Below are 25803 nucleotides of genomic sequence, written 5' to 3' on the forward strand. Positions count from 1 at the left end.
GTTTTTCATATCGCTGCTTGAAAATAATCATTGGTTTAAAATAAAACTGTGCAGCCACATATGTTAAATGCATTTTCAGCTCTAAGTGCTCGACAATTTAACACATACAAAAACAGTGACACTCAGTACAAAGTGATCTGGTATTTCAAATTTAGATCTCAATAAGAGGCAAAATGATTTTGTGCATTTGGTCTGCCAGAGTTAGGTTGATGAATGCACCCTGTATGTCCACATAATACAAGATTTGCCTCAAGTAACATAGTCTAAGAATGTAATTCTAATATACAATCTGTTTGAGACATGGAGCCATTAAAGCCAAGTTATACTGCTGGCTCTACAGCAGTATATGATCATCGAAAACTGTGCTCTCCTGCTTCTAACGACTGGTAACAAAGAGTTGACAGGTTCTCCACTGTCCTCAAAAATGTTAAAATGTTTATGGCTCACTCTCCCACTGGAACAGGGAAAGCTCAGAACGGGAGGCCGTTCAGCCCTTCAAGCTTGTTCCTCTGTTCAGTCAGAACACAGCCGATCTGTACTTCAATTCCATTGACTTGACTGTGCTCAGTCAAGGACATGCCTAATATCCTTCCTTCACAGACATCTTTTGAGATCTCAGATTTGAGAAGTTCAGTTAACCCCAGCAACCAAAACATTTTGCAGGAGAGAGGTCCAATTTTTGCTACCCTTTGTGTGAGAAAAAAAGTTTTCTGGTTTCATTCCCAAATGGGTGATTTCTAATTGTAAGATTATGTCCCTTGTTCTGGATTTCTACATTAACAGAAGATAGCTTCCTTTGTAATTGTCCTTTTATCATTTAAAAACCCTGGATCAGATTGCTCCTCAGTCTTCAAGGGAGTTCACCACATGTTTTGTTAGAAGGTCAAATTGTCACCTTTTTCAGCATTTAGGAAGTTTGCATCTTTGAATATTTCTGTCTCCAGTTGTAGGCACAAGCAGGCTTTGCAACATTGAAGTAAACATTTCATTAAGAGCTTCTATTTCTGGAACTTTTACAAAAAAACTTTGCAAGATGTTTCAATAATTTCAACGCTTAGAATGTAAATGCTTCTTGTGAACATTTTCTCTGTGTATTGGCCACTTTTATATCCATTTGACTTCGTTACTGGATATATAACGCTTATAGCTAGTTTCCATTTTACTTGTTTTTACTTAAAATGATTGTATACAGAGTCTGTAAACTGTTTCTTAAATTGTGATTTCCCTTGTGAATTGTGATACAATTCCATTGAAGTGAATTTAACTTCAAAAGTTTAAGTTGTATTTCTGTATTTGTATAAAATTGTTCAATAGGGGGAGGGGAGTGTCTCTCATTCTTTTTTTTGTTCAGGGCTGGTTGGTTATGGGGTCATGTCAAAATCTGTTGAACTGCAGTCAGCCTGGTTCAGTGCTTAACTGGAAACCCAAGCCTGTCATTTCCTCAGCTAAACCTTTTCCGGATCACTTGCAAACAGGGCCGCATTAAATTTCAGCCTGCGCTGTTGCATTGCATTCAAAGAGCATCAAGCCATTTGGCTCACAGTTTTATTCTGGCAGATCATACGTATGGCACACGCTCCCAGCACATCTCTCTTGCTGCTGCTCACTGCAAAGCTATAGGAGACCCTGGCAGAGAGTCACTGGCTTTATGTTTACTCTGTTATTCTGCCCAGTCTTTAGATACATTCCAATGGGAAATGGCCCCCATCTGATATCTGTGTTGAAGGGTGAGCTCTAAAAGTATAGAATGTGTATAGTTCATGGAATGGTTTTATCCTTGAAATCTCAGATTTCCTTTAAAATTGACTAGAATTGATTTAAGTAATTGTTTACTGGCTTCCTATATGAGGAGATTTTGTGGGCATGAGCTCCCACAATGTTGTCACCATCAACCCCTTTAGTTAAGTGCAACTCACTGCCAGGGTTCAACCATTAGGCACTTCCCAATTCAATCCATTGAGCTGGGCAGAACATAAAAGTGAAATGAGGTGACTTGACCTCCATTGCCATGAAATACGTACCATCAAACTCGTACACCAATGTGCTTTGCTAATTGAATTCTTAAGCCAGAGTTCTCTCTTTGGCTTAAGAAATCAATTGCATATCCAAATTAAAACTTTACTCGATGCATTTCAATCCTTGTTTATTCCGGTGTAGTGGGTGGTCGATGGGTAGTGTGATGCTTTGATTTGATTCCACTATTATATAAGGCTGGTCAAATACTAGACAATTTTCTTAAAAAAACTACAAATGCTGGAAAGTTGAATTCTTACCCTTTAACTGCCTTTATTTCATAGCTTTTTACCTTCCTTTGTTCAGGTTTTCTCTCTCTCTACTTGTCCCCATTGACCCATAAATGGGAGTTTTCTGTTTATCCTCACAACATCTCACCCTATCAGAGATATTTCCATTGTCCTAGCCATCCCTCCACCCTCTCTGCAACTTAAAACTAACTTGTTTTCTCTCTTTCCCAGTTCTGACAAAGGGTCTTTGACCTGAAACATTAACTTTGTTTCTCTTTACACAGATACTGCCTGATCTGTTGAGCGTTTCCACCATTTTCTGGTTTTATTTCAGTTCAAAACTATCAAGTTCTGAAGGACATTAAGTGATAGTCTCCTTCAAGGTTATTCACTTGTGTTCTTTCTGTGCATTCTCTCTGTTCATTTTTCAATGTGCCTCAATCAGTTGGCTCAGACATTTGGATTTGTGTCTTGCATCACACTTTAGGTTGTTCATTTATTAAATGAAGTATTAAAATCCAATCTTGTGTATCTTAGCTAGGTGGACCTTAAAAATGCTGTGGCATTTTCTGAAGATGATCATCACCTTTTCCACGGTGTCCTTGCTAACAGAAATTGGTCGCTGTTTATGGGATGGCGCAGAATTACAGCTGTTTTTGCCTTTGTTACAATCTCTGCTTTGCAGAAATACTATGGACAATGTAGTGAGGTGCTGTTCAAATGCCAAGGCGCAATTAAAATACAAGTGTTTCTGTCTCCCACTTCCCAAGTGGACTTTAATGCAAAGTCATGCTGTAATTTTCATCATTTGTAGTCAGTGGCATAACATTATCCTCCTTTTCAATCATTCTTAGAGCCATACAGCACCTTAATAGGTCCTTTGGCCCCCGAAATCTGTGCCGACCATCAAACCCCCAGTTACACTAATCCTACCCTCACGCATTTTATTCTCCTCAACTCCCACACGATTCTACAACTCATCTGCATACTTGGGACAATTTACAGCGGCCAATTAACCCACCAACCCTGCACACCTTTGGGATGTGGGAGGAAACCGGAGCACCTGGGGGAAACCCATATGGTCACAGGGAGAACGTGCAAATTCTGCACAGAGATCATGATTGAAGCCGGGTCACTGGAGCTGTGAGGTAGCAGCACTACCCGCTGCGCCACTGCGCCATCCTTATTCCTGAGTTGGCACCAGTTTACAATTCCATTCCCTGGCTTCACAGACTTGGGCTCCCCATGTCCTGTGCTTGGTGTGAGTTTGACACAGCCTTTCACACACAAGATTTCCCTCTGTGCTCTCTTAAATTGTCCACTTCAATCCATTCCCACTGCCTCGTTCAACAATTTGTTCCATCCAGTCAGCAGCCTCTCCAGACAATAATTAAATGGTAGCTGTCTTTTCCACAGAATACTACAGAGTAGAAGCAGACCATTCATACCATTTAGAAGAGCTCTCCACTGCCCAGCTCTCTCCCTGTAGCCCAACAACATTATTCCCTTCCGGGGTTTATGCAATCGATTGTTAAAGTAATGTTTGAATCTGCCTCCAATCACCCTTCCAGATACCCATAACTCAACACCAACTGCTTTGACCCTCATCTGGTTCTTTCCACCCTCCCTCTTGAAGAATGGGTGCTCTTGTACGTTGAGTTGTAGTTTAGAATTATTTTCACTGGGGCACAATGAGTGTTTCTCTTTCATCTCCCCCAATACACAAAAAACATACTGAAAATGTGCAATATTTTTCTGGATGGATACATGCAAAAGGAGCACCAGTTCTACCTTATATCTACATGCAGTCTGACTTCCATGAAAATAATTCCTAACCATGCTTGCAAGTGGCTTTCATAAAGCTGAACCCTGAAATACCTTTCACTGCATTTGAGCATAAATAACCAACATGCAAGAAGGCACTGAAATGTCAGCTCAATTTGCGCTAACGTATATGCGCCGGCTGCAAATGAGATGAAGTGTCTCATCTGCTTACGTAACCCCATACACTCACACAGTCCAGCAATATTTGTTTATGGATGTACAGGTGGTTAAAGATAAAGCCCTGATTTTCCACTAATGGAAATAATACGGTTGAGTGTGCCAATTGCAAAAGCACTTGAAGTACGTGAGAGAAGGTCCAGTGAAATATTACAAATTAATTTGAACAAGTTACCTCAGGCAGGGGTAAAACTTGGAGCAGAGAACTTGGACTGTAGCTGGAGTTGGCAGATTCAGCTAAGCTACAATTCTAAAAGGGCTGCAGCTTTGCCAATAGAGGGAATGTCGTGACAGGGACAGAAAAGTGACTGAGTTTCCACATTGATGCAGCAGAGACGTGCAGGACACTCTTCCTTTCATTGGCTAGTTGGAGGTTCTGCTGCAGAAGGGCATCAAGGTTGAAGAGCTGTCTTCATTGAAGGTACAAGTGCTGGCTGCATAGACCAGAGTCACTAGCACCTGCGTGCTATTGAGGAAAGAAAAGCCGGCGTAAGGAGGGAGACAAATATACGTGAAAAGCAAACAAAAACTACACTGCTGGAAATCAGAAATAAAAACAGAAAAAGCTGGAAACACTCAGCAGGTCAGGCAGCATCTGTGGAGAGAGTAACAGTTAACGTAAACCGATCACGCAGATGCTGCCTGACTTCCAAGTGTTTACAACATTTTCTGTTTTAAAGACAAACGTAAGTGTTCTCCTCTCTTCCACTTACATTGCTCCTGGGATCCTTCAAGCATGTCACCAGCTGGGAACTCTTGGGGTGGGGATGGGGCATCATTTTGAGCAGAGCATGCGATAGTGGTGTGCTGCAGGGATCGGTGCTGGGTCTGTTGTTGTTTATCATCTATATTAATGATTTAGCTGATAACGTGGTAAACTGGATCAGCAAGTTTGCGGATGACACCAAGATTGGGAGTGTGGTGGACAGCGAGGAAAGCTATCAAAGCTTTCAGCGTGATCTTGACCACGGGTGGAATTTAATGCAGACAAGTGCGAGGTGTTGTACTTTGGGGGGACAAACCAGGGTAAGACTTGCACAGTGAATGGTCGGGCTCTGAGGTGTGCGGTAGAACAAAGGGACCTGGGAATACAGATCTGTAGTTCCTTGAAAGTGGTGTCACAGGTAGATGGGGTTGTAAAGAGAGCTTTTGGCACTTTGGCCTTCATAAATCAGGGCTTCGAGTACAGGAGTTGGGATGATATGTTGAAGTTGTACAAGACATTGGTGAGGCCTAATTTGGAGTATTGTGTGTAGTTCTGGTCACCTACCTACAGGAAAGATATCAATAAGCCTGAAAGAGTGCAGAGAAAATTTACAAGGATGTTGCCAGGACTTGAGGACCTGAGTTATCGGGAAAGGTTGAATAGGTTAGGACTTTATTCCCTGGAATGCAGGAGAATGAGGGGTGATCTTAAAGAGGTATACGAAATTATGAATATAGGGTGAATGCATGCAGGCTTTTTCCCCTGAGGTTGGGTGAGACTAGAACTAGAGGACATAGGTTTAGTGTGAAAGGTGAAATATTTAAGGGGAATCTGAGAGGGAACTTCTTCACAGAGGGTGGTGTGAGTGTGGAACGAGCTGCCAGCAGAAGTGGTAGATCTGGGTTCAGTGTAACATTTAAGAGAGGTTTGGATAGGTACGTGGATGGGAGAGGTTTGGAGGGATATGGTCCGGGACTAGGCAGAAGATCAGGTCAGCATGGACTAGATAGGCCAAAGGGCCTGTTTGTCTGCTGTAGTGCTCTATGACTCTATTAAACTCTGATAATCTGGTCTCTGATTGCTCAGAACTCCTGACAGTCCAGCATTTGGCTTACCCAACAGTCTGGAATGTGAGCTGGGGGGTCCACAGTACAAGTGCAGTGTGCGGCCAGAGCCAGGGCTGGGGTCGAGAACACCAGGGGTCAGGAACTGGGGTGGGTTTGTGGCGAGAGCCGGGATCCAGAGTGCTTGCATGTTCCCTGCTCCCTTTAAACACACCATGTTCACTGGAAAAATGTTTATACCACCGTGTAATGTGTAAAAAAAGTTAAATGAAAGTGTGTTTGGGTATCAATGGGAGTAACATCCAATAGTCCAGAAAACCTGCCAGTCCAGTAGCACCAAAGTCCCAAAGGTGCTGGATTATCAAAGTTTTACTGCACTTTGATAGTGAGCACACTTTGATTATGTCAGTGCTGGACATGTGGTTTCCTTGTTGGTGTCAAGCAGCAAGTAGACCCTCAGATTTCCAGGCCACAGTCTTCCTTTGTTGTTCTGAGGTCAACAGGCCACAAAGGGATGAAACGACCCCGAGAATCTTAGCAGTTATTCCCTCAATCCCCTCATGTTTTGTCTTCCAAAAGTGTGGCCTTTCTGAACGGTCACTTGTTGGTGGCATTGGGTTCACTTCCTGAAGAATGTACATCATAATTCTGTGACTACTAACAGTGTGCAAATCCTTTCCAGGTATTTGGACCCTGTTGTTAATGTGAGGAATGCTGTTCCCAAATGGATGCTGCTTGGACAACTAGCACTAGAATAAAGCTGGCCGTGAAGCTGTCCTCCTGAATCTTCTTTCAACTGGGAAAATGATGAAAATGTTACCTATTTCAAGTGCAATAGCAATACAGGCATATTCTTCAGACTGTCAGAAGTGGCACATAGCCCTGGGTTGCATAGGAAGGATTAGGTAGTACAATGCTCCAATATCCAGCACTTGAAGAACAGCTGTTTCCACATGAAGGTCAACCCAGTAGCAGATGGTGGAACTCTGACTCAGCCTACCTTGCTAAGATAGGTGGTCTCTGAACATCTCCAGGTTTGTGAAGAAAGGATCCCAGAGTAGCAATAGTCGTGATCAAAACTTCTCAACAAGCCTGCATGTTGTCCGTAAAGAACTCATCTCCCTTAACTAAAACACTCATAATATTCCGAAGCCTGAATCGAATACTCGTCCTCCCATTCTAACTGTCCGCAGGAGCCAGAACTGATGAAGCACTGGCAGCAAAAAAAAGCAAAAAATGATAGAGCCTCCAATACACCCAACTAATGTATGAAGCCAAATAAAGCAAAGTGAACAGGAATCTAGTACTCTTACAGCCAACAGGATATGTAGATAACTTTACAAAGCCTGTTTGAGTAGGCAACATGCTTGGAATCTCCATGGCACTTTATTTGAAAAAGCAACAAATGTAAATTCACACTGTCTTTACAACTAGAAGAGTCCCATTTTACCCTCAAAATGTGGCATCAGGAAAATTGGGCATGTTACATCAGTACTGTATGAAATCAGAATCCCGGTTCCAAAAAAGTTGCACATTATGGAACACTGAGACTTCAGAGTTTAGTTTCTTAGTTAAAAATGTATCATATCAGCTTTCTGGCTAAAATTCACATTTGATGTGTGATTAGAGATGGGTTTCTATTTATGGATTAACATTTTGCATTGTTGGACTCCCCTTCGTCACTCTGGTCTCCAGCGCTGACTGGCAGCAACTGTCTGAGCCCATTGGAAATCATAGGTCTTTGCTTATAAAATGCTAGCTGAGACTTTAATCACACCTGCACACTTGGCCACTAGCCAGTTGTATTAATAGATTTGGTAAAATGAAAATGTTTCTGTGGCATGAACTGTATTCTGTTGGAGGAGATATTGCTAAATTTGAGGTTTCTAATTACTATTGACCACATTAATACATTACTTGTGATTTATGTAATTTTTAAACTGATCCAAGTAGTTGGCTTTGTGTTTTGAACCTCTTTTGCCCCTGAAGACCTGTTCTGGCAGATTTTTTGAATTTGAGTTTGGAAGCTCAATGCGCCTGGTTTTCAGAAGAGATAAAGAAGAAGATTAAAAAAAGAGGGGCAGGTGGCAAGATTGACTGAAGAAACAGTGAAAGGGAATGATATAGGAACACAAGGAAAAAAAGGCCATTTGGCCCCTTGTACCATTCTTTACCTCAGCGCCACTTTCCTGCACTAACCCTACAACTTTTGATTTCTTTAATGTCTAAAAATCTATTGATCTTACTCAGTGACTAAGATTCCACAGTCCTCTTCGGAACAGAATTCCAAAGATTCACAATCCTATGGGTGAAGGAATTTCTCAATTGAATGGCCAGTCCTTATTCCGAGACCTAGACGCACAGCCGGGGAAAACATCTACTCTGTTAATCGTTCAATTTTGTAAGTTACAATAAGATCACCACTAATTCTTCTGAACTACAGAGAGTACAGCACAGTCTGCTTAATGCCTCCTCATACAACAAACCTGCCATCCCAGAATCAATCCACTGCATTCTTTCTGTTGCAAGCATGTCCTTTGTGTGATAGGGAGACCCGACCCGCACACAAGATTTCAGATGTCGTCTCACTAGAGCTCTGTATAATTGGAGCAAGACATCTCTACTCATACTCAAATCTTCCTGTAATAAAGGCCAACATACCATTTGCCCTCCTACTTGCTTGCTGAACCTGCATATTAGCTTTCAGTGATTTGTGTACAAGGACACTGACATCCCTCTAAACACCAACACCTTTTAATTCTTCATCATTTAAAAAAATACTCCACCTTTGTATTTTTTTCTATTGAAGTGAATGATGTCACACTTTCCACAATATGTTTCATCTGCCCCATGTTCTTGCCCATTCACTTAGCCTGTCCATTTCTCCCTGAAACCTCTGTGCATTCTTCTCACAGCCCACACTGCCATCCAGCTTTGTAATATCAATAAACTTGGATATTATATGCTTGATCCGACCATCCAAATCATTGATATAGATTGTGAGCAGTTGGGACCCCGGCACCAGTCCCTACAACACCCCATTGGTCATAGCTTCTCAACCCAGAAAATGACCCATTTATTCCTCCTCTCTGTTTTCTGGCCATTAACCACTCAGTGCCAGTATATCACCCCCAGAACTGTGCACTCTAATTTTGTTTAATAGTTTTTTGTGTGACACCTTACCAAAGTAGTTCTAAAAGTTAAAATACCTGACTAAACAGGTTTGCCCTTATCTATACTGCTTGGTATAACCCCAAGAAACTCTTTAACAGGTTTGTCAAACATGATCTCCATTTCAAAAATCCATGTTGATTCTGCCCAGTCTAATTAGTATTATAACAGTGCCCCGTTACCACTATCATATATAAATAGATTCCAATATTTTCCCAACCCTACTGTCCTGATGAAGGGTCTCAACCAGATGCTGCCTGACCTGCCGAGTTCCTCCAGCATTTTGTGTGTGTGTTGCTCCAGATTCCAGCATCTGCAGAATCTCTTGTGTCTCTGTGTAACTATTTTCTCTCTCCATCTCTTCTTAAACAATAGGGTCATGTTTGCTACCTTCCAATCTGTGGGAACTGTTCTAGAATCTATGGAATTTTGGAAGGTGAGAACCAATGCATCCTGTATTTCCTTCAAATCCCTGGGGTGCAGGTTAACAGGTGCTGGGGATTTATCATCTTCCAGTCCTGTTAACTTCCCTAAGACTTCTTTTTTACTGATGCTAATTTCTTTGACCTCCTTAGATAATCAAATGAGGTTATGTGGGTTGAAATAAAGAACCAAAAAAGAAGCAATGACACTACTGGGAGTCTACTGTAGGCCTCCAAACAATCTGGGGAAGACAGAAGAACAAATTTGTAAGCACATTTCTGACAAGTGCAAAAACAATAGAAGATCTTTTTTAGCCAGAATGCAGCTACTCAATAAGAGAGGGGGCAATTCTTGGGGAATAAAGCTGGGCAGGAGTATAGGTAAGAGAGCAATGTTGTAGTAGTACATAGAACATAGAACAGTACAGCACAATACAGGCCCTTTGGCCCACCATGTTGTGCCGACCTTTAAACCTCACCTAAGACTATCTAACCCCTTCCTCCCACATATCCCTCTATTTTAAATTCCTCCATATGCTTATCTAGCAATCTCTTGAATTTGACCAATGTACCTGCCTCCACCACCGCCCCAGGCAGCGCATTCCATGCCCCCACCACTCTCTGGGTGAAAAACCTCCCTCTGATATCTCCCTTGAACTTCCCATCCATTACTTTAAAGCCATGCCCTCTTGTATTGAGCACTGGTGCCCTGGGAAAGAGGCACTGGCTGTCTACTCTATCTATTCCTCTTAATATCTTGTATACCTCTATCATGTCTCCCCTCATCCTCCTTCTCTCCAATGAGTAAAGCCCCAGCTCCCTTAGTCTCTCCTCATAATGCATCCTCTCCAAACCAGGCAGCATCCTGGTAGATCTCCTCTGCACCCTTTCCAACGCTTCCACATCCTTCCTATAATGAGGTGACCAGAACTGGATACATAGTGATCATAATTCAGTTAGATTTAACATAGTTATGGAAAAGGACAAAGATAAGACAAGAGTAAAGTTTCTAAATTGAGGGAAGGTGAATTTTGTGGACTGAGAAGTGGATTGGAAACAGCTAGCAGAAGATATACCGGTCCTGATGAAGGATCTCGGCCTGAAACATCAACTGTTCATTTCCCTCCATAGATGCTGGCTGACCTGCTGAGTTCCTCCAGTATTATCATATCAGAAGATACATCAGCGTCAGAGCAATGGAAGATCGAGGAGGTTCAAGGTAAACAGGTTTCCATAAAGAAAGAGACTGCCAGATCTACAGCCCTCTGGATGACAAAGTGCACAGAGGGTGGCATAAGGCAAGAAAGAGAAGTTTATGTGAGATGCTGAGAGCTTAAGGCAGCAGAAAGCCCTGAAGAGGATATGATGTGCAGGGGTGAAATTAAATTTAGGAAAGCAAGGTGAGGACATGAAATAATTAATATATAACTGCTGATTACAACACAGAAGGGGCCCATTCAGCTCCCAACAAACAATCCCACTACCACCACCTATAGCCCTGCAGTTTATTCTCTCTTCCACATTCCCATCAACTCCACTTTTGATTCTTTTGTCACTTACTCTCACGAAAGAGTCTTTTCCATCAGCCAATTAACTTACCTTTGGGATGTGGGAAAAAACCAGGAAAGCAGAGTACCCTGAGGAAACTCACACAGCCACAGAGAGAAAATGCAAAGGCAGTGCCCCAGGTCAGGATTAAACATGGGTCCCTGGAGCACCTACTATTACACCACTGTGCCACCCATTATGCACCTTGTTATCCAGAAGGCTCTGGATTTGGCAAGTGACATCAAAGAAAATCCAAAAATGATTTATGAGCACTGATTGGGCCCATTAGGATCCAAAAGGATTATCTATGTGCAGAGGCAGAGGAGGTGGGTAAAATTCTTAATATTTTGCAATTGCCTTCAAAGTTTGCTGTAATTGAAGCTAAGCTAAGGCGAACAAGTGGGAAATATCAGATTGGATAAACACTGTGAAAGAGGAGGTAATAAGGGGTTTATGATTGTTTGAAAATGGATATATCACCAGCCCCAGATGAAATAGATGCCAGGCTATTAAAAGAAAGCAAGGCCGATCTGACTCAAGTTTTCAATCCTCTCTGGTTACCAGAGGATTGGAGGACTGTTAATGTTAGACAGTTATTTGAAAAGGTAGGGATAAACCAAGCAATTACAGGCTAGTTGGTTTAACTTTGATGGTGGGCAATTTATTGGAATTCATTCTAAGGGACAGTACAAACCTTCATTTAGAAATGCATGGATTAATTGGGGGACAGTGGAGTTATCTAGGGAAGGTTGTGTCAGAGAAACTTGACTGATTTTTTTTAGGAGGTAATAAGGAGGTTTGATGAGGGCAGTGTGTTTGATGTAGTCCTAGCAAGGCTTTGACAGCTCACATTTCACAGGCTGGTCAAAAAAGTAAAAGCCCATTTACAACTTCAGGAACAAAGTTGAAGGAATTAGAGACAGAAGAGAGTGCAGATGCTGGAATCTGGAGCAAAAAACGAGCTGCTGGAGGAACTCATTGGGTCAGGCAGCAAGGGTCTCAACCCAAAATGTCAATTGTCCATTTCCCTCTGCAGATCCTGCCTGACGCACTGAGTTCCTCCAGCAGCTCAGTTTTTAAAGGAATTAGAAATCAGTGGAAGAGGAAGAAGCAAAGCATAGAATAAAAAACAGGAGTGATGAAAGAACTGAGGAAGAAGGAAATAAAAGGAAAAGATGTGAACTGGAGAACATGTTGGGAATAATCAGTGGATACAGGTTGATTGTAATGTATCAGTTTCCACAGTTCACAGTAAATTGGTTTATTATTGTCACGTGTACCGAGGTACAGTGAAAAACTTTGTCTTGGATACTGTCCATACAGATCATTTCATCACATCAGTACATTGAGGTAGTACAAGGGAAAACAATAACAGAATGCAGAATAAAGTGTCACAGCTACAGAGAAAGTGCAGTGCAGGCAGACAATAAGGTGCAAGGTCATAACGAGGTAGATTGTGAGGTCAAAAGTCCATTTTATCGTACTAGGGGACTGTTCAATAGTCTTATAACAGCAGGGTAGAAGCTGTACTTGAGCTTGGTGGGACGTGCTTTCAGGCTTTTGTATCTTCTGCCCGATGGGAGGGGAGATCGGAGGAGCTTTGAACTGAGGTATGGCTTTTGAGTGACGAGTTGTCATAAGCTCTCCCAACCAGGAGGGCAACAACAACCTGCTGAAAATATACAGAAGGTTAATGATTCTCCTGACCAAAAGGATGATGCCAGCACCCCTCATATGAAGTGCTGGCAGACAGTAGGGAAACACTTAGTTTGAGTAAATGCAGCAGTGAGGAATCTTCTCAACCAATAATGTTATTACAATGATATAGAACCTGGAATCCCCGTGTACCCCGGGGTGTAGCACACACACACACACACACACACAGTGTGGGGAGACCTCCCGGTCGGTAGGGCGGCACCAGCGGACCGCTCCTCGTGTACCCCGGGGTGCAGTACACACACACACACACACACACACACACACACACACACACACACAGTGTGGGGAGACCTCCCGGCCGGTAGGGCGGCACCAGCGGACCGCTCCCCGTGTCCCAGCAGCCGGAGCCGCTCCTGGCGCCGCTGTCTGGCCGGTTGTTAAACAACCTGTGTGTGGGCGCTCGGTGGCGGCTGTGCGGCCGTTGCTATGGTTGGTTTAATGGTGTGATCGTGCGGAGCAGCCGGTAAGCGGGGAGTGAGGCCTGGTTGCGGGGGCAGGCAGGGAGGAGGGGCAGCGGCTGGGCCCGCCCGCCCTGCAGACAGCGGCAGGAAAACAAGATGTCTGAGTGCGGCTCCGGCCTTTGTTACCGCCCGGCCGGCCGCGCAGAGCCGCAGCGGCACCGGGCGCCGGCAGCCGGCAGCCTGGCTCCGGCCCGGGCCCGGGCCCGGGACTGCGGCTGGATGGGCAGTGGGGATGTGAGGGAGAAGCTGCACCGTGTGCTCACCCACAGACTGACTGCTGCACAGTACCGCCAACTAACTTTATCCTGTCCCCGAGTTCTGAAACCAGGGGGAAGCATTTATCCGAATATCCCCTTGTTCAGAGACTGCTGCTTGCTGTATAACTATCTCCATGAATAACAAATACCTGGTTATATCAAGTCTTGAATTTTAACAAACAATGAACATTACATTTTAAAAATTTTTGTTTCCCTGGTTGTCGAAATGCTTGTCAGCTCAGCCCCGAACGAAGCAATGCCCCAGAAACCATTTCACTTACTTAAATGTGTGATCGGTTTTGACTCAATTGGGTTTAAGCGAACTTGTTGGGTTTAAAGGAATCATTCTTCATCAAATATATTCAGTGAAGGTCAAAAGCGTTTTATTTCAAGCTGACTTCAGAATGCAAAATTATTTTTGTGGGGACTCTTGTCGTTTCAAATCGTACTCCAAACGGTTTGGTTCATAGAGTTATGGTTTTGTAACGAGAGACAGTGGGTAAATCTTTGAAAATTACTCGAAAAATTTTCTGCAGTATTGTATTGTCCATGGAAAATCTTAACAAATTAATACCCAAACTACAGTGTTAACATCTCTTTTATTGCCTTTATAACTAAGTTCACATCAAGGACCAGTGATGACCAATTTTCACAGTAAAGAATGATCAAAATCACGGAATTGATTTTTGAATACTGACACTTTGAATTCCAATTTTTAAACTGCTATTTTTTGAGCAGGCATCCAAGCCTCTAAATTACAAGTGCATTATCATACCCCCTTGATGTAATGATATGAATTGTTCTTCAATCTTAAAACATTTTATGATCAGGTTATTTAACTCAGATAACATGGCCATTGCATGTGGGAAGTTCTGTGTTTGTTTGCCAAGTCACCAGGGAACCAAGTTCTAAATTCTATAACAAACCTTACTAAGGATGTATTGTTTAATACAACCTCTACACAAACCCCAACAGGTGGTTTAGGGGATCTCATGAAACTTGGCATAAAGAGATCATATTGAAAATCCTTGCAACGATATGCAATTTCAAATTTGGCAAGGCACTCTGATTAAACATATTAATCTTTGCAGCTTTGGAAATTGAAACAATTTTTACTCTTTAAAATAACACCACAAGAACATGTTTTAGGAAAATAAGTCCATGCAAAATTTATCAAGGAGAGAAATAGAAATCTTCCAACATAAAAGGTCTCTGTAATAGAGAATATTATTCAGTTGTGAATTGATTTTGTCAGATCAAAGTGACTGCTTTCAGTTAAACAGGTCTGAGCCAAACATTCCCTTGATTTTTACAGGTATTTTTATCACATCCAGAATTTTGTCCATTTATAACTAAATCTACTTGTTTACAATCAACCTTTTTTTTATTAGATTGGATAATTAATTTTTTTATGTTTTCAGGGTCCTGTCCATTTATTCATGTTGAACTACTTGTCAATGATCTTTGATTCTGATTGATCATTAAACTGTTGATTTGTCATTTTGAAAACCCAGCTTATTCATTAATTCTTTTGGGAAGGGCACCTCCTGTCCTGATACTATCCTTGCAGCACCTCAGCAAATTGTTTGGTTTAGGTTTGAGTTCCTAATGCCTTCTTTCTCATTGATGTGTCCTGAACTCTTATTTTTCAAAATTATTTTGTGAATGGTTTGAAATAACTTGTGGATGCTGAAGGTTTAATGCACAACATGTCTCGCCACAGTAAATGAAGGTATAGTCAAACAGTCCAATCCAAGCCAAAGAAAGTTGTGTTCAAATTGTATGGTCCTGTTTGTATCACACCATGAGTATCATCAAGATCATTTAAGCCCAGGAGTCATTCAGGGAAGAATAAATGCTGGGGTGAGGACAGTGAGTTATGAGGAAAAGTTTGCAATGTTTGGTCTCCCTACTCGTGAATGAAAGTGACATTATAGAACATAATAAAGGTTGGAGTAAAGTTCAGGATTCTCCCTCAAATTTAACGGTGACAAGAGGCATAGGTTGCACTAAATAAAAAATACAGATAAAACCGATGGCAGGAAGTTCTTCCATGCATTGGTCAGCTTGTGGACGGAATCGAGTAGCTAGTGGAGCCTAAGGTCCTGAAATAATTTGAAAACCAGTTGGATACTGTGAGGAGACTCATGATCTTGTTTGTTTTAATGTTTCTCTTCTTTTCATGAAAATTATTATCATGGGTGATTAGCCAGATGCAGAGATCTTGGAAATTTACAGTGGATGAGAAGCTAGCCAGGCAAGCAGTGGAACAGTCGACATCAGAGGGGGTGACGTGAAAACAGGTGGGAGGGTGTTGTTGGATCTGGAGATGTTATTCAGGTCGACAGCAGATGCAATATCACTGGCTCTCCACTCTGCTTTGGAGCACCTAGACAACAGCAAAGTATACGTCAGGCTGCTGTTTATCGATTACAGCTCGCCATTCAACACCATCATCCCCTCAGTATTAATCAACAAGCCTCAAAACCTGGGCCTCTGTACCTCCCTATGCAACTGGATCCTCAACTTCCTTATCAGGAGACAACAGTCAGTGCGGATCGGTGGTAACATCTCCTCCTCCCTGACAATCAGCACAGGTGCACCTCAAGGATGTGTGCTTAGCCCACTGCTCTACTCTCTCTACACTCATGACTGTGTGGCTAAGCACAGCTTGGATGCCATCTATAAATTTGCTGATGACACCATTGTTGTTGGTAGAATCTCAGATGGCGATGAGGAGGCGTACACGAGTGAGATAGATCGCCTGGTTAAGTGGTGTCGCAACATCAGCCTCACACTCACCGTCAGCAAGACCAAGGAACTGATTGTGGACTTCAGGAAGGGGAAGTTGGGAGAACACACACCAGTCCTCATTGAGGGGTCAGCGGTGGAAAGGGTGAGCAGTTTCAAGTTCCTGGGCATCAACATCTTGGAGGATCTATCCCGGGCCCAATGCATTGATGCAATCATGTAGAAGGCACGCCAGTGGCTCTACTTCATTAGGAGTTTGAGGAGATTCGGTATGTCACCAAACACTCTTGCAAATTTCTACAGATGTACAGTGGAGAGCATTCTGACTGATTGCATCACCGTCTGGTATGGAGGCTCCAATGTGCAGGATCGCAAGAGGCTGCAGACGGTTGTAGACTCAGCCAGCCCCATCATCGGCACAACCCTCCCCACCATTGAGGACATCTTCAGGAGGCGGTGTGTCAAGAAGGCAGCATCCATCACTAAGGACCCACACCATCCGGGACATGCCTTCTTCTCATTACTACTGCCAGGGAGGAGGTACAGGAGCCTGAAGACCCACACTCAACGATTTAGGAACAGCTTCTTCCCCTCCGCCATCAGATTTCTGAATGGTCCATGAACCCTACCTCGTTATTCCTTTTTATTTGCACTATTTACTTATTTTGTAATTTATAGTAATTTTACAACTTTGCACTGTACTGCTGCCGCAAAACAACACATTTCATGACATACAGGTCGGTGATAATAAACCTGATTCTGATCCAGAAGATTCTTCAGAAGTCAAGAATGAGGCACCAGTCATGGTTACAGACGTTTATTAGATGTTCATCAGAATACAGGTCAGGCAGTGTCAGCAAGTAACAAAGGACTTGTTCTCACGCTCCCCCTTTATACAAAAAACCTGTCTGAACCAGTTGGTTGGGGATAAGAAGACTCAGTCCAGTCGTGATAAGAGAGCACAGTGGGAAAGTACTGAGTTACACTGCCATAACACTTCAAGGAAAAATACAGAAATACAGAGCCAAAAATACTATAAGTTTACAGACAAACAGGTGGTCATACAAACATATAAGCAAGTGTAAATAATACGAAAAGAAAAACAATCTGGACTATAATCCCACAGCATAGTGCAATGAGGATGTTTGGACTCTGGGTTGAGTGAATGGACTAAAACTTGGCAAATGGAGTTTAATGTGGGAAAATGTGAGGTCATGCACTTTGGTAAGAGGAATCAAAAGGCAGACTATTGTCTAAATGGAGAGACTGTAAATGAATGGGAGTACAGAGTGATCTAGATGTTCTAGTGCATGAATCAAAATATTAGCAGGCAGGTGCAGCAAATAATTAAGAAGGCAAATGACATTTTGGCCTCTTGCTGAGCAGTTGAAGTTTAGAAATAGAGAAGTATTGTTATAATTGTATAGGGTGTCGTTGAGGCCTTACTTGGAGTACTGTGTACAGTTTTGGTCCCCTTGTATCAAATGATATACCAGCATTGGAGGCAGTCCAGAAGAGAATCACTAGGCTCATGGGATAAGAGGGTTGTCAGTCACAAATGGCTGAAGAGAGTAAGATTTATATTCTTTGGAGTTTAGAAGAATGAGGAGTAATCATATCAAACAGATAAGATCTTAAGTGAGCTTGACATGGTAGATGTTGAGGTGCTCCCATGAGTGGGAGAGTCTCGAGAGGGGGCATAGTTACAAGGGAGCAGTCATTTGAAACTCAGGCTGAATTTCTTCTCAGAGGGTGGTGAATCTTTGGAATTCTCTACCCAGAAGGTTGTAGAGGCTGGATCACTGGGGGTATTTAAAGAGGAAATAGATAAAATTATTGGGGAATTGAAGATTATGGGGATTTGAATAGAGGAGTTGAGGCTTGGGGCAGATCAGCCATGATCACATTGAATACCAGGTGGCCTACTCCTATTTTCTTGCATCTTGTGGGATGAATGAGGATTTCGGCAGCAGATGGACTGTGGTTGAGTGGGAGGCAGGTGGTGTTTGTCAAGGAGAGAATGTAATGTCAGAAGCTAAGCTCAGCATCAAACATATTGGTGAAGTTTGGGAGCAGTTGTGCAGGAGGCTGAGCTTAGATGTTTGGTGGAAAGTGGAAAATGGAAGTAATGCTGTGTGTGTGAGAAAAGAAGCCATCACTGTAGACACTCCAGATTTCAATTAGAAAATGAAACTGAAGTTGAGAAAACCAGCCACTGTAGGCGAGGAATTGAGTGAGATTGGTACATTGAGTGCTTCAACCTGAAATGTTAACTCTGTTCGAGAGGTGTGACGCCTGGGTCACGCTGCAAGCTGTTGTTTTGATGGTGTGGCGTGGTTGAAATTCTGAAGAGATTCAAACAGAGGTAGAGGGTCAGATTTGGGACTTGACAGTACATTAATGGATTTTTTTAAACAGGGAAGTGTTCAGCAAGGACAGAGGGATCAAAAGAGGCTGATTGTTGTTGAGACAGCTGATGGCTTTGAATAGTCGGAAGGCAGTACTTAGGGAGTGGGAACCAACATGCATTCACGTGGAAATCCGGGTGATGTGCCAGTCCAGGGGAATAGGGTTAGAAGGGTAGGAAGTGGGTCTTGTGCCTGAGAAGAACTTGGAGGGTTGCATGGGGTTGGTGGATAGGAGGGAAGCCTATCAAAATGAGAAACACACATTTGGATTCGGGTCTAGGACAGCAGGAAGCTGGGGCAGTTTTGGTTTGATTGGCAGAGGGATGCAGGTGGAAATGGCAGAGGCAGCTGAATAGACAGTTTTTAACTTAATTACAGTGGGTAAAGAAGGCGCGAGAGGGATTGAGAAGACCATTGCTCACACAGAATGTAAGCCAAGGGGTACCTTTGCTCTCTCCACAATGATTCTGTAACTCTGAGTAGTTTTAGTAGAGGTGGCTGAGGCCTGACCGTTGCTTGGATAGATGGAGAAAGCAATTTCATGCCAATACGTTCAAGATTACATCCCATCAACTTTGGGTAGAGGACAATTCTCATATGAAGTTTTTGTATGCTACTGTGAAATCTGAATGTCAATGCTGAAGTGCCTTTTAAATCACTAAAGTCCCCAGCATTGGCACCAAGTATTTTCAGTCCTCTTATCATCGTCCCCTTCATCCACCTTCATTCAATGCTCACTATTGCTGTGAATCATGTGACTTTTAATTGGAAAACACACCTTTATATTCCCTATTTTCATTAACAGAAAAGTCAATTATTTCTTAATTACAGATTGATATTATTGAGACACCCAAATTCAGTGATACGAGCACAAGAAGCAGTGTGGTTTCAAGCTGTCCAAGCCTTTTTCACAACAAAATCCCATATCTACACGTCGGTTGTTGTACTTGGAATTTTAGTCTTTTTTTCTAATTTGATGATTTCCTTCCCTAAGGGCTTTGACTCTTAGCTGGGCCTTTGTTCCACTAGTGTCGACTGTACCTATAGTAAGTGATCATTCCTCGTGTGAATTTAGACATGGTGCTGGTAGACTATTTGATTGCAGTGATATCATTGTTGATCCTAATCTTGTCTTTCCCAGCACTGTATATATACTTTATTGTTCACAAGTCAGGAATAGAAGATGATTTTCCCTTTTCCTGTTCTCCTTTCCCTTCTTTGACATAAACTTTCTGTACGTTATTCCTTCTCAGTCCCTCTATACCCTGTGATGTAGGTGATTGTGCCACCGTCCTCCAGAATTGTCCTCACTTGCTGCAGCTCTTAACTATCCAATTGTAGCCCGAAAACCTTCAGCAATGTTCTCTCTCCTGCAATGTAACCTCTGGGGTGGCCTAAGGTTCCATCTCCCATTCCTCGTGTGCATCCTGTAGCTTTGCATCATCCACAGACAGAATCTTCTTCCATATGTATGTTGGCAGTACCTGTTTATCACTGCACTGTCTGTCTCTGTGCTCGTGCTGCCTCTGTTCTGAAAGTGCTTGTCTGGCATCCAGTTTAGATGAGCCAGTTTTCTCCAGCCAAATAGCAGATAGATTTTCGTTCTTGAAATCAATCCATCCCACTTTCTGATCACTGTCTCAAATGGAACCAGTCAGTTCACAGTCTTTGTAATCCCAACCTGACTTCCCAACGTTATCCTCTCCATCACAAAGGCCATCCACTTCTGCCTCCTTCCTGTAGCAGCTGCCGTAACACAGCTGCTCCTCTCCAGGCCACCGTCCCTCCACAAACTTCAACTCGTGGAAAGTGCACCTGCATGTACCACCATTTCCTGCTGGACTATCACCCCTGTCCTAAATGTCCAATTTAAAATTTTCACCCCTTGTGAAGCTCCTGAGGACTCTTCTATGTTAAAGATGCAGTGCAAGTGTAAATTGTTACTGTTCAAATGGTGTGCAAACAGCTGGGTGAGTTTAATGGGGGAGGGGGGACTATTAGTTAAAAGGGAGACTGGTTTAGCTTGTTCTTGTTTGTGTTAATGTTGTTAGTGAAAGACTGCTATCGGCATCAAGGAAATGTAAGGAGTTAGACTTGTGATTTTAAAAACAAAACTAGGATCTGATTGTATGCCCAAATTAACATCTTTGGGAATATGAGGCAGGCCAGGTCACAGTTTAAACCAAAATAAGCACAGAACAAAAAAATGATGACTCTTCAAAAGTAATGGCTCGAATTTGAAAAGTTTGGGATTCTTTGAGAATGTGCTGAGGTGTTATACAAGTTCTAACTTTTCCAAATGTGTGATAATTGATCAGTTTGACTGGATACGGAAAATCAAAAAAACTGCAGATGCTGAAAGATTCAAATAAAAAACAGAAAATGCTGGAAATACTCAGCAAGTTTTTGACCTGAAACATTAACTCTGTTTCTCTTCCCACAGATGCAGCCTGACCTACTGAGTATTTCCAGCATTTTCTGATTGGATACAGCCTGGCTGTTTACCCCAATGCTTGTGCGTCAAGACTGCGTTGAACATTTACATTCAGTTTGGGATATCACTAAGTCACTTACCTTCTCAAGGGCAATTGGGAATAGACAAAAAAATATTGACCCTGCCATTAATGTACACATGCCAAGAATGCATGCAAAAGAAATGAATTGCAAAGTTCTTGCCAGTAAATCAAGGTACTTTTAGTATTAGCTCATTTTACGAGTTTTAAAATTCTGATTAAGTGGAAGTATTCAGATACTGATGAATATATTGTAAATAAGTTATCGCAGAGTCCTAAGCTACAGATTAGCAGATGGCATGTGCAAGCTTGACACACAGTTTAGCAAGTTACAGAATTCTCATTTAATATCCCTTTCCCACACCTAATTCAGTAAATTTGCCAGATAACCTAATGAAATGTGTCTGCTCTTGGACAAGCTTATTGGGCTGAGTGTTTCATTTTTGTTTGATTTAGTCATTTTCATTTTGTTTCCATACACTTGTGTCCAGATACAAGTATCATGAGCAAATGAACTTTCATCAACAAACAATCTGTTGGAGGAGCTCAGCAAGTCAAGCAGCATTGAAGGTGGGTGGGGGGGGGAGGAATTTTTGACACTTCGGGTTGAAACCCTGCATCAGCGAATCCCGAAGTAGGGTTTTGAGTCGAAACGTAAATGATTCCTTCTCCTCCCCCTCCCCCCCCCCCCCCCCCCCCCCCATACACACAGATGCCACTGGACTTGCTGAATTTCTCCAGCAGATTGTTTGTTGCTCCAGATACCAGCATCTGCAGTCTCTCATGTCTCCAAATGAACCTTCATGTTCTGTTATGCACCCCTTTCTCCTCCTTGATGATGCTCCCTCTCTGACCAAGTATTTGACTGGATGTCCTTTGGCTCAAAATCAGTTACGTGTCTGGTGTTGCCAGCATTTTAAAATATTAAAGGTTCTTTGTAAACACTTGATAGTTTCACTGCCTTGATTTTGTGTCACAAATTGGAATGAAAATATACACAAGTCATTTTAAGAATGTTATATTTGCAATACCTTTCATTGTAACTGATATAGCTGTCTTCATTTGCAGGCCTTTCTTTGTGCAAGATATCTTTGATGAAAGGTGTACAGCAAAGTGCTGTGTTGGCCAGCAGATTTGAGTTTGGTGGAAGTTTTCAGAAACACCTGAAAGAATGGGTATGAGAATTAAACTACACAGTGCTGACCACCCTAATAATCTTCTTAAGGAACTCAATAAGTTTAGGCTCTCCGAAATCATGTGTGATGTAATCATTGTGGTCGGCAACCGAACATTTTCAGCACATAAGTCAGTGTTGGCATGTGCCGCCGGTTATTTCCAGAAGCTCTTTCTGAATTCGGAGGTTAACTCTGTAAGAACATATGTGGTAGACTTTATTACACCAGCAAATTTTGAAAGGATCTTGAATTTTATCTATACAGCAGAACTTTTCACAGATCTAATCAATGTTGGTGTAATCTATGAGATGGCGGAGAAGCTAGGAATGCAGGATCTCTTGAAGGCCTGTTACTCTACATTCCCTGACCTGGAAAAAACAGAAACCAGCAAAGTGACAGAAAGGCCAACTGAAGACTACGCACTTCTTACCGGGACCTCAAATGAACAAAATCCCCCTGGGGGAAACTCGAGGACCACAGGGTCACAGTTTTGTCCAAATAGAGGGTATATCATGCAGGTTGAAGTGGGAGAGGATTTCAAAAGTGAAGAAAGAAGCCTTACCAATGAAAATGGTCCAAATGTGCCAGTGATGTACCAACAGTCAACAAAAACTGAAGATAACCTGAAGATGGAGTACAGCCAGTCCACATCTACTGAAAGTGTTTCGCTGGCCTCAAGTAAAGGCCCTTGTGAGATGTATGAGATACAAAGTAATGGATATTATCAAACCAATTTGTTGATGGGAGGAGAATCTCTCAAAGAGAGTGGTAGTTCCTGTGCTGGAAACAATGTTGAGCTCCAAGATCATTCAATGAAGGAAATGGAGTGCATGCAGTTTGAAGGTATTGAACCTGACGGCCTTAATTTTGATGAGCACCAGGAGAGTCGAGGTCCTTCAGAAGAGATAATAGAGCTTACAGATGACAGTGAAGATGACAGTCTTGTCTGTGTTAAGGATTGCAACAGTGAAGGAAAGAGCATGCCATGCCAGGTGTGTGGGAAGGAGTTACCGGCTAACATAGGATTAATTCGGCAACATGGTAAGCTCCACATTGATGCGAAGGAGGGGTTGTGCAAAGTGTGTGGGGCAAAGTTCACTGACAGAAGTTCTCGAATCACCCACGTTTTGTCTCACGTTGGAATCTTCCTCTTCTCATGTGATATGTGTGAAATGAAGTTTGTGACGCAGTGGCAAGTGGCTGGACACAGGAAAGCAAAACCATACGATACTAATATTATTGTCCAGCCCAACACCATGCTCCCACCTGAACCCAATTTTGGGGGGTCTCCAACAGAACTTTTCTGTGCAGTCTGTGGAAAGGCCATGGCTAAAGACTACCTTGCTGTGAAAGAACACGTCCTTTCTCACCTCGACATGAAAAGTCTTTCTTGTTGTGTTTGTGAGCAACCATCGAGATCTGTTTGTAGCCTAATGTGGCATGTATTGTCCCATATGAATATATCTATTTTTTCCTGTTCTGTGTGTGGTAATAGCTTTGTAGATCGAACTGTTCTAGAGCAACACATGGCTTCACACCAGGGTATGGAGTATTTATTTGAATGTAATTTTTGCAGCAGGAAGTTCCGATTAGAAGCCTCTTATCAAAACCACGTGAAGATACACAGGAGGTACAGCTCAGACAGCACAAAGGGTCTTGCTGCTCAACACCAGTGGCTCAAAAAGTCTTTAACAACATCACCCTCAGATGAGTCGACCAGTGATGGACATGTACCCGCTCTACAGCAAGAGCCCCTTCTCACCCTTCCCTTAAACCACGGCAAGACCAACTCCAAAGGGAACTGGTATGAATGTGAGTTTTGTAGGAAGAGGTTTTCCCATTCTAGTGAGTTTCAGTATCACCTGCGAATTCACTCGGGAGAGAAGCCCTATGAATGCAAGCTGTGCCACAAGTTCTTCAGAGGACGATCGACTGTCAAAAACCATTTAAAGACTCATTCAGGTGCCCTCATGTATTGCTGCACAGTTTGCCAGAGGTACTGTCCCACCTTGAACCTTATGATTAAACATGTGGAGATGCACAAAGATGGAGGCTTGCCTCCTGACTTCAATATTGCACAGACTTTTATGTACATTGTGCATTCCAAACAGTCAGTAAAAATGATGGACTAATCTTTTATTTGAAAAGGAACCAGACTCAATGTTGGTTTGAAAAAATGTATTCAGGATTGGACCTCAAATAAATTCTCATTTTAATGAACAGTAGAACTTTTTTTTTTGAGAGGTGTTCATTGACAGAACTTTGTAAAATTGTTTTAGTTGTCACTAATTTGCAGTGCTAATATAACTGTGGTGTAATTAGTTTGCCACTTTTCTGTGTGTGAGAGAAAGAGTGATAGGGTTGTGAATTGATAGTAGGGGTAGCAGAATTACTGGGCCTGGGCAAAATAAAATGTCCAAACTGCACTGTAATTTGAGCATCAAAATCTACCCTGACACAGGACACTAGCTTCAGGGTCTCAGTGTCAAAATATGAGTTTGCATTGTACAGTTGAATGTTGCTATTAAAGTCTCCTGGGAATAATCTGAGGCATTGAGGGAAGATCCTAAACTAGAGGTTTCACTGTGCTCGCTACATGTTTAACCAAGACCAAGGGCAAATTTATTGTAATGTGACTCTCAAGATCCTACTATTAAGTTCTGCTCTAATGTTGTTGAAATTGAATTTCTGCTATTGCCGGTAAATTCCTTAGTGTCAGAAATTGCAGGACTTCAAAACTGCAAATGATTTCTATTTTGCCTAATCTCTCACCAACTGATAATTTAGGTAATGCAGACTCATTACGTGGCTTACTAGCAATGGTAGAAATTCAGCAGAAATGTGAATTTTGCCCCTACCAGCAAAACCATGTGCCACAGCCTTCAGACTAATCCTTCTGTGATTGATAGAATCATACAGCATGGAAATGGGCCATTTCGCCCAACACATCCGTGCTGACCAGTGGGCATCCTTCTGTATTAATCCCATTGCCCAGCATGTGGTCCATAGCTCTCTAATGCCTAATCAATTCGTGCTTATCTAAACGCTTATTAATTGCTGTCGGTGACGCAGCTTAAATCGCTCTCTCAGCAGTGCATTGCAGTGACGTGCCACTCTCTGGGTGAAGAAGATGCCCCTCGTATCCCCTTTTGATTCTGTCTTATTCCCCCCCCCCCCCCCCCCCTTTGCCCTCAACCCATGTCCTCTAGTTTTATCTATCTCCGATATGGGGAAAGGTTTCCTGCAGTCTGCCCTATTAATACCCCTTATACTTTTGTATACCTCAATCATATCTCTTCTTAACCTCCTCTGCTCCATGGAGAAAAGACCTAGCCTCTCCAGTCTCTCCTCGTAACTGAACTGC

At 42.5% G+C, this 25803-nt stretch overlaps 1 protein-coding gene across 4 annotated transcripts; it reads left to right on the plus strand.

The window, feature by feature from the left end:
* The first annotated feature begins 8136 nt into the window (after positions 1-8136).
* Positions 8137-24663, plus strand: LOC127567010 (zinc finger and BTB domain-containing protein 39). 4 transcript variants are annotated; one of them, XM_052009622.1, is made up of 6 exons: positions 8137-8415; positions 9561-9621; positions 9761-9874; positions 10739-10826; positions 21195-21439; positions 22333-24642. In XM_052009622.1, the coding sequence occupies exon 6, from the start codon at positions 22436-22438 to the stop codon at positions 24569-24571; it is 2136 nt and encodes a 711-aa protein (XP_051865582.1). In that variant the 5' UTR covers positions 8137-8415; positions 9561-9621; positions 9761-9874; positions 10739-10826; positions 21195-21439; positions 22333-22435; the 3' UTR covers positions 24572-24642. The 4 variants fall into 4 exon arrangements, with proteins under 4 accessions (XP_051865582.1, XP_051865581.1, XP_051865584.1 ...); XM_052009623.1 differs by lacking the exons at positions 8137-8415; positions 9561-9621; positions 9761-9874; positions 10739-10826 and adding exons at positions 13284-13337; positions 19746-19797; XM_052009621.1 differs by lacking the exons at positions 8137-8415; positions 9561-9621; positions 9761-9874; positions 10739-10826 and adding an exon at positions 13217-13337.
* Positions 24664-25803: the final 1140 nt, after the last annotated feature.

Source organism: Pristis pectinata, chromosome X (genome assembly GCF_009764475.1).
Source record: "Pristis pectinata isolate sPriPec2 chromosome X, sPriPec2.1.pri, whole genome shotgun sequence".
Taxonomy (NCBI): Eukaryota; Metazoa; Chordata; class Chondrichthyes; order Rhinopristiformes; family Pristidae; genus Pristis; species Pristis pectinata.

Excerpts from the sequence above, each read along its gene's own strand:
- LOC127567010 (XM_052009622.1), top strand. The coding sequence starts at position 22,436 with ATGGGTATGAGAATTAAACTACACAGTGCTGACCACCCTAATAATCTT.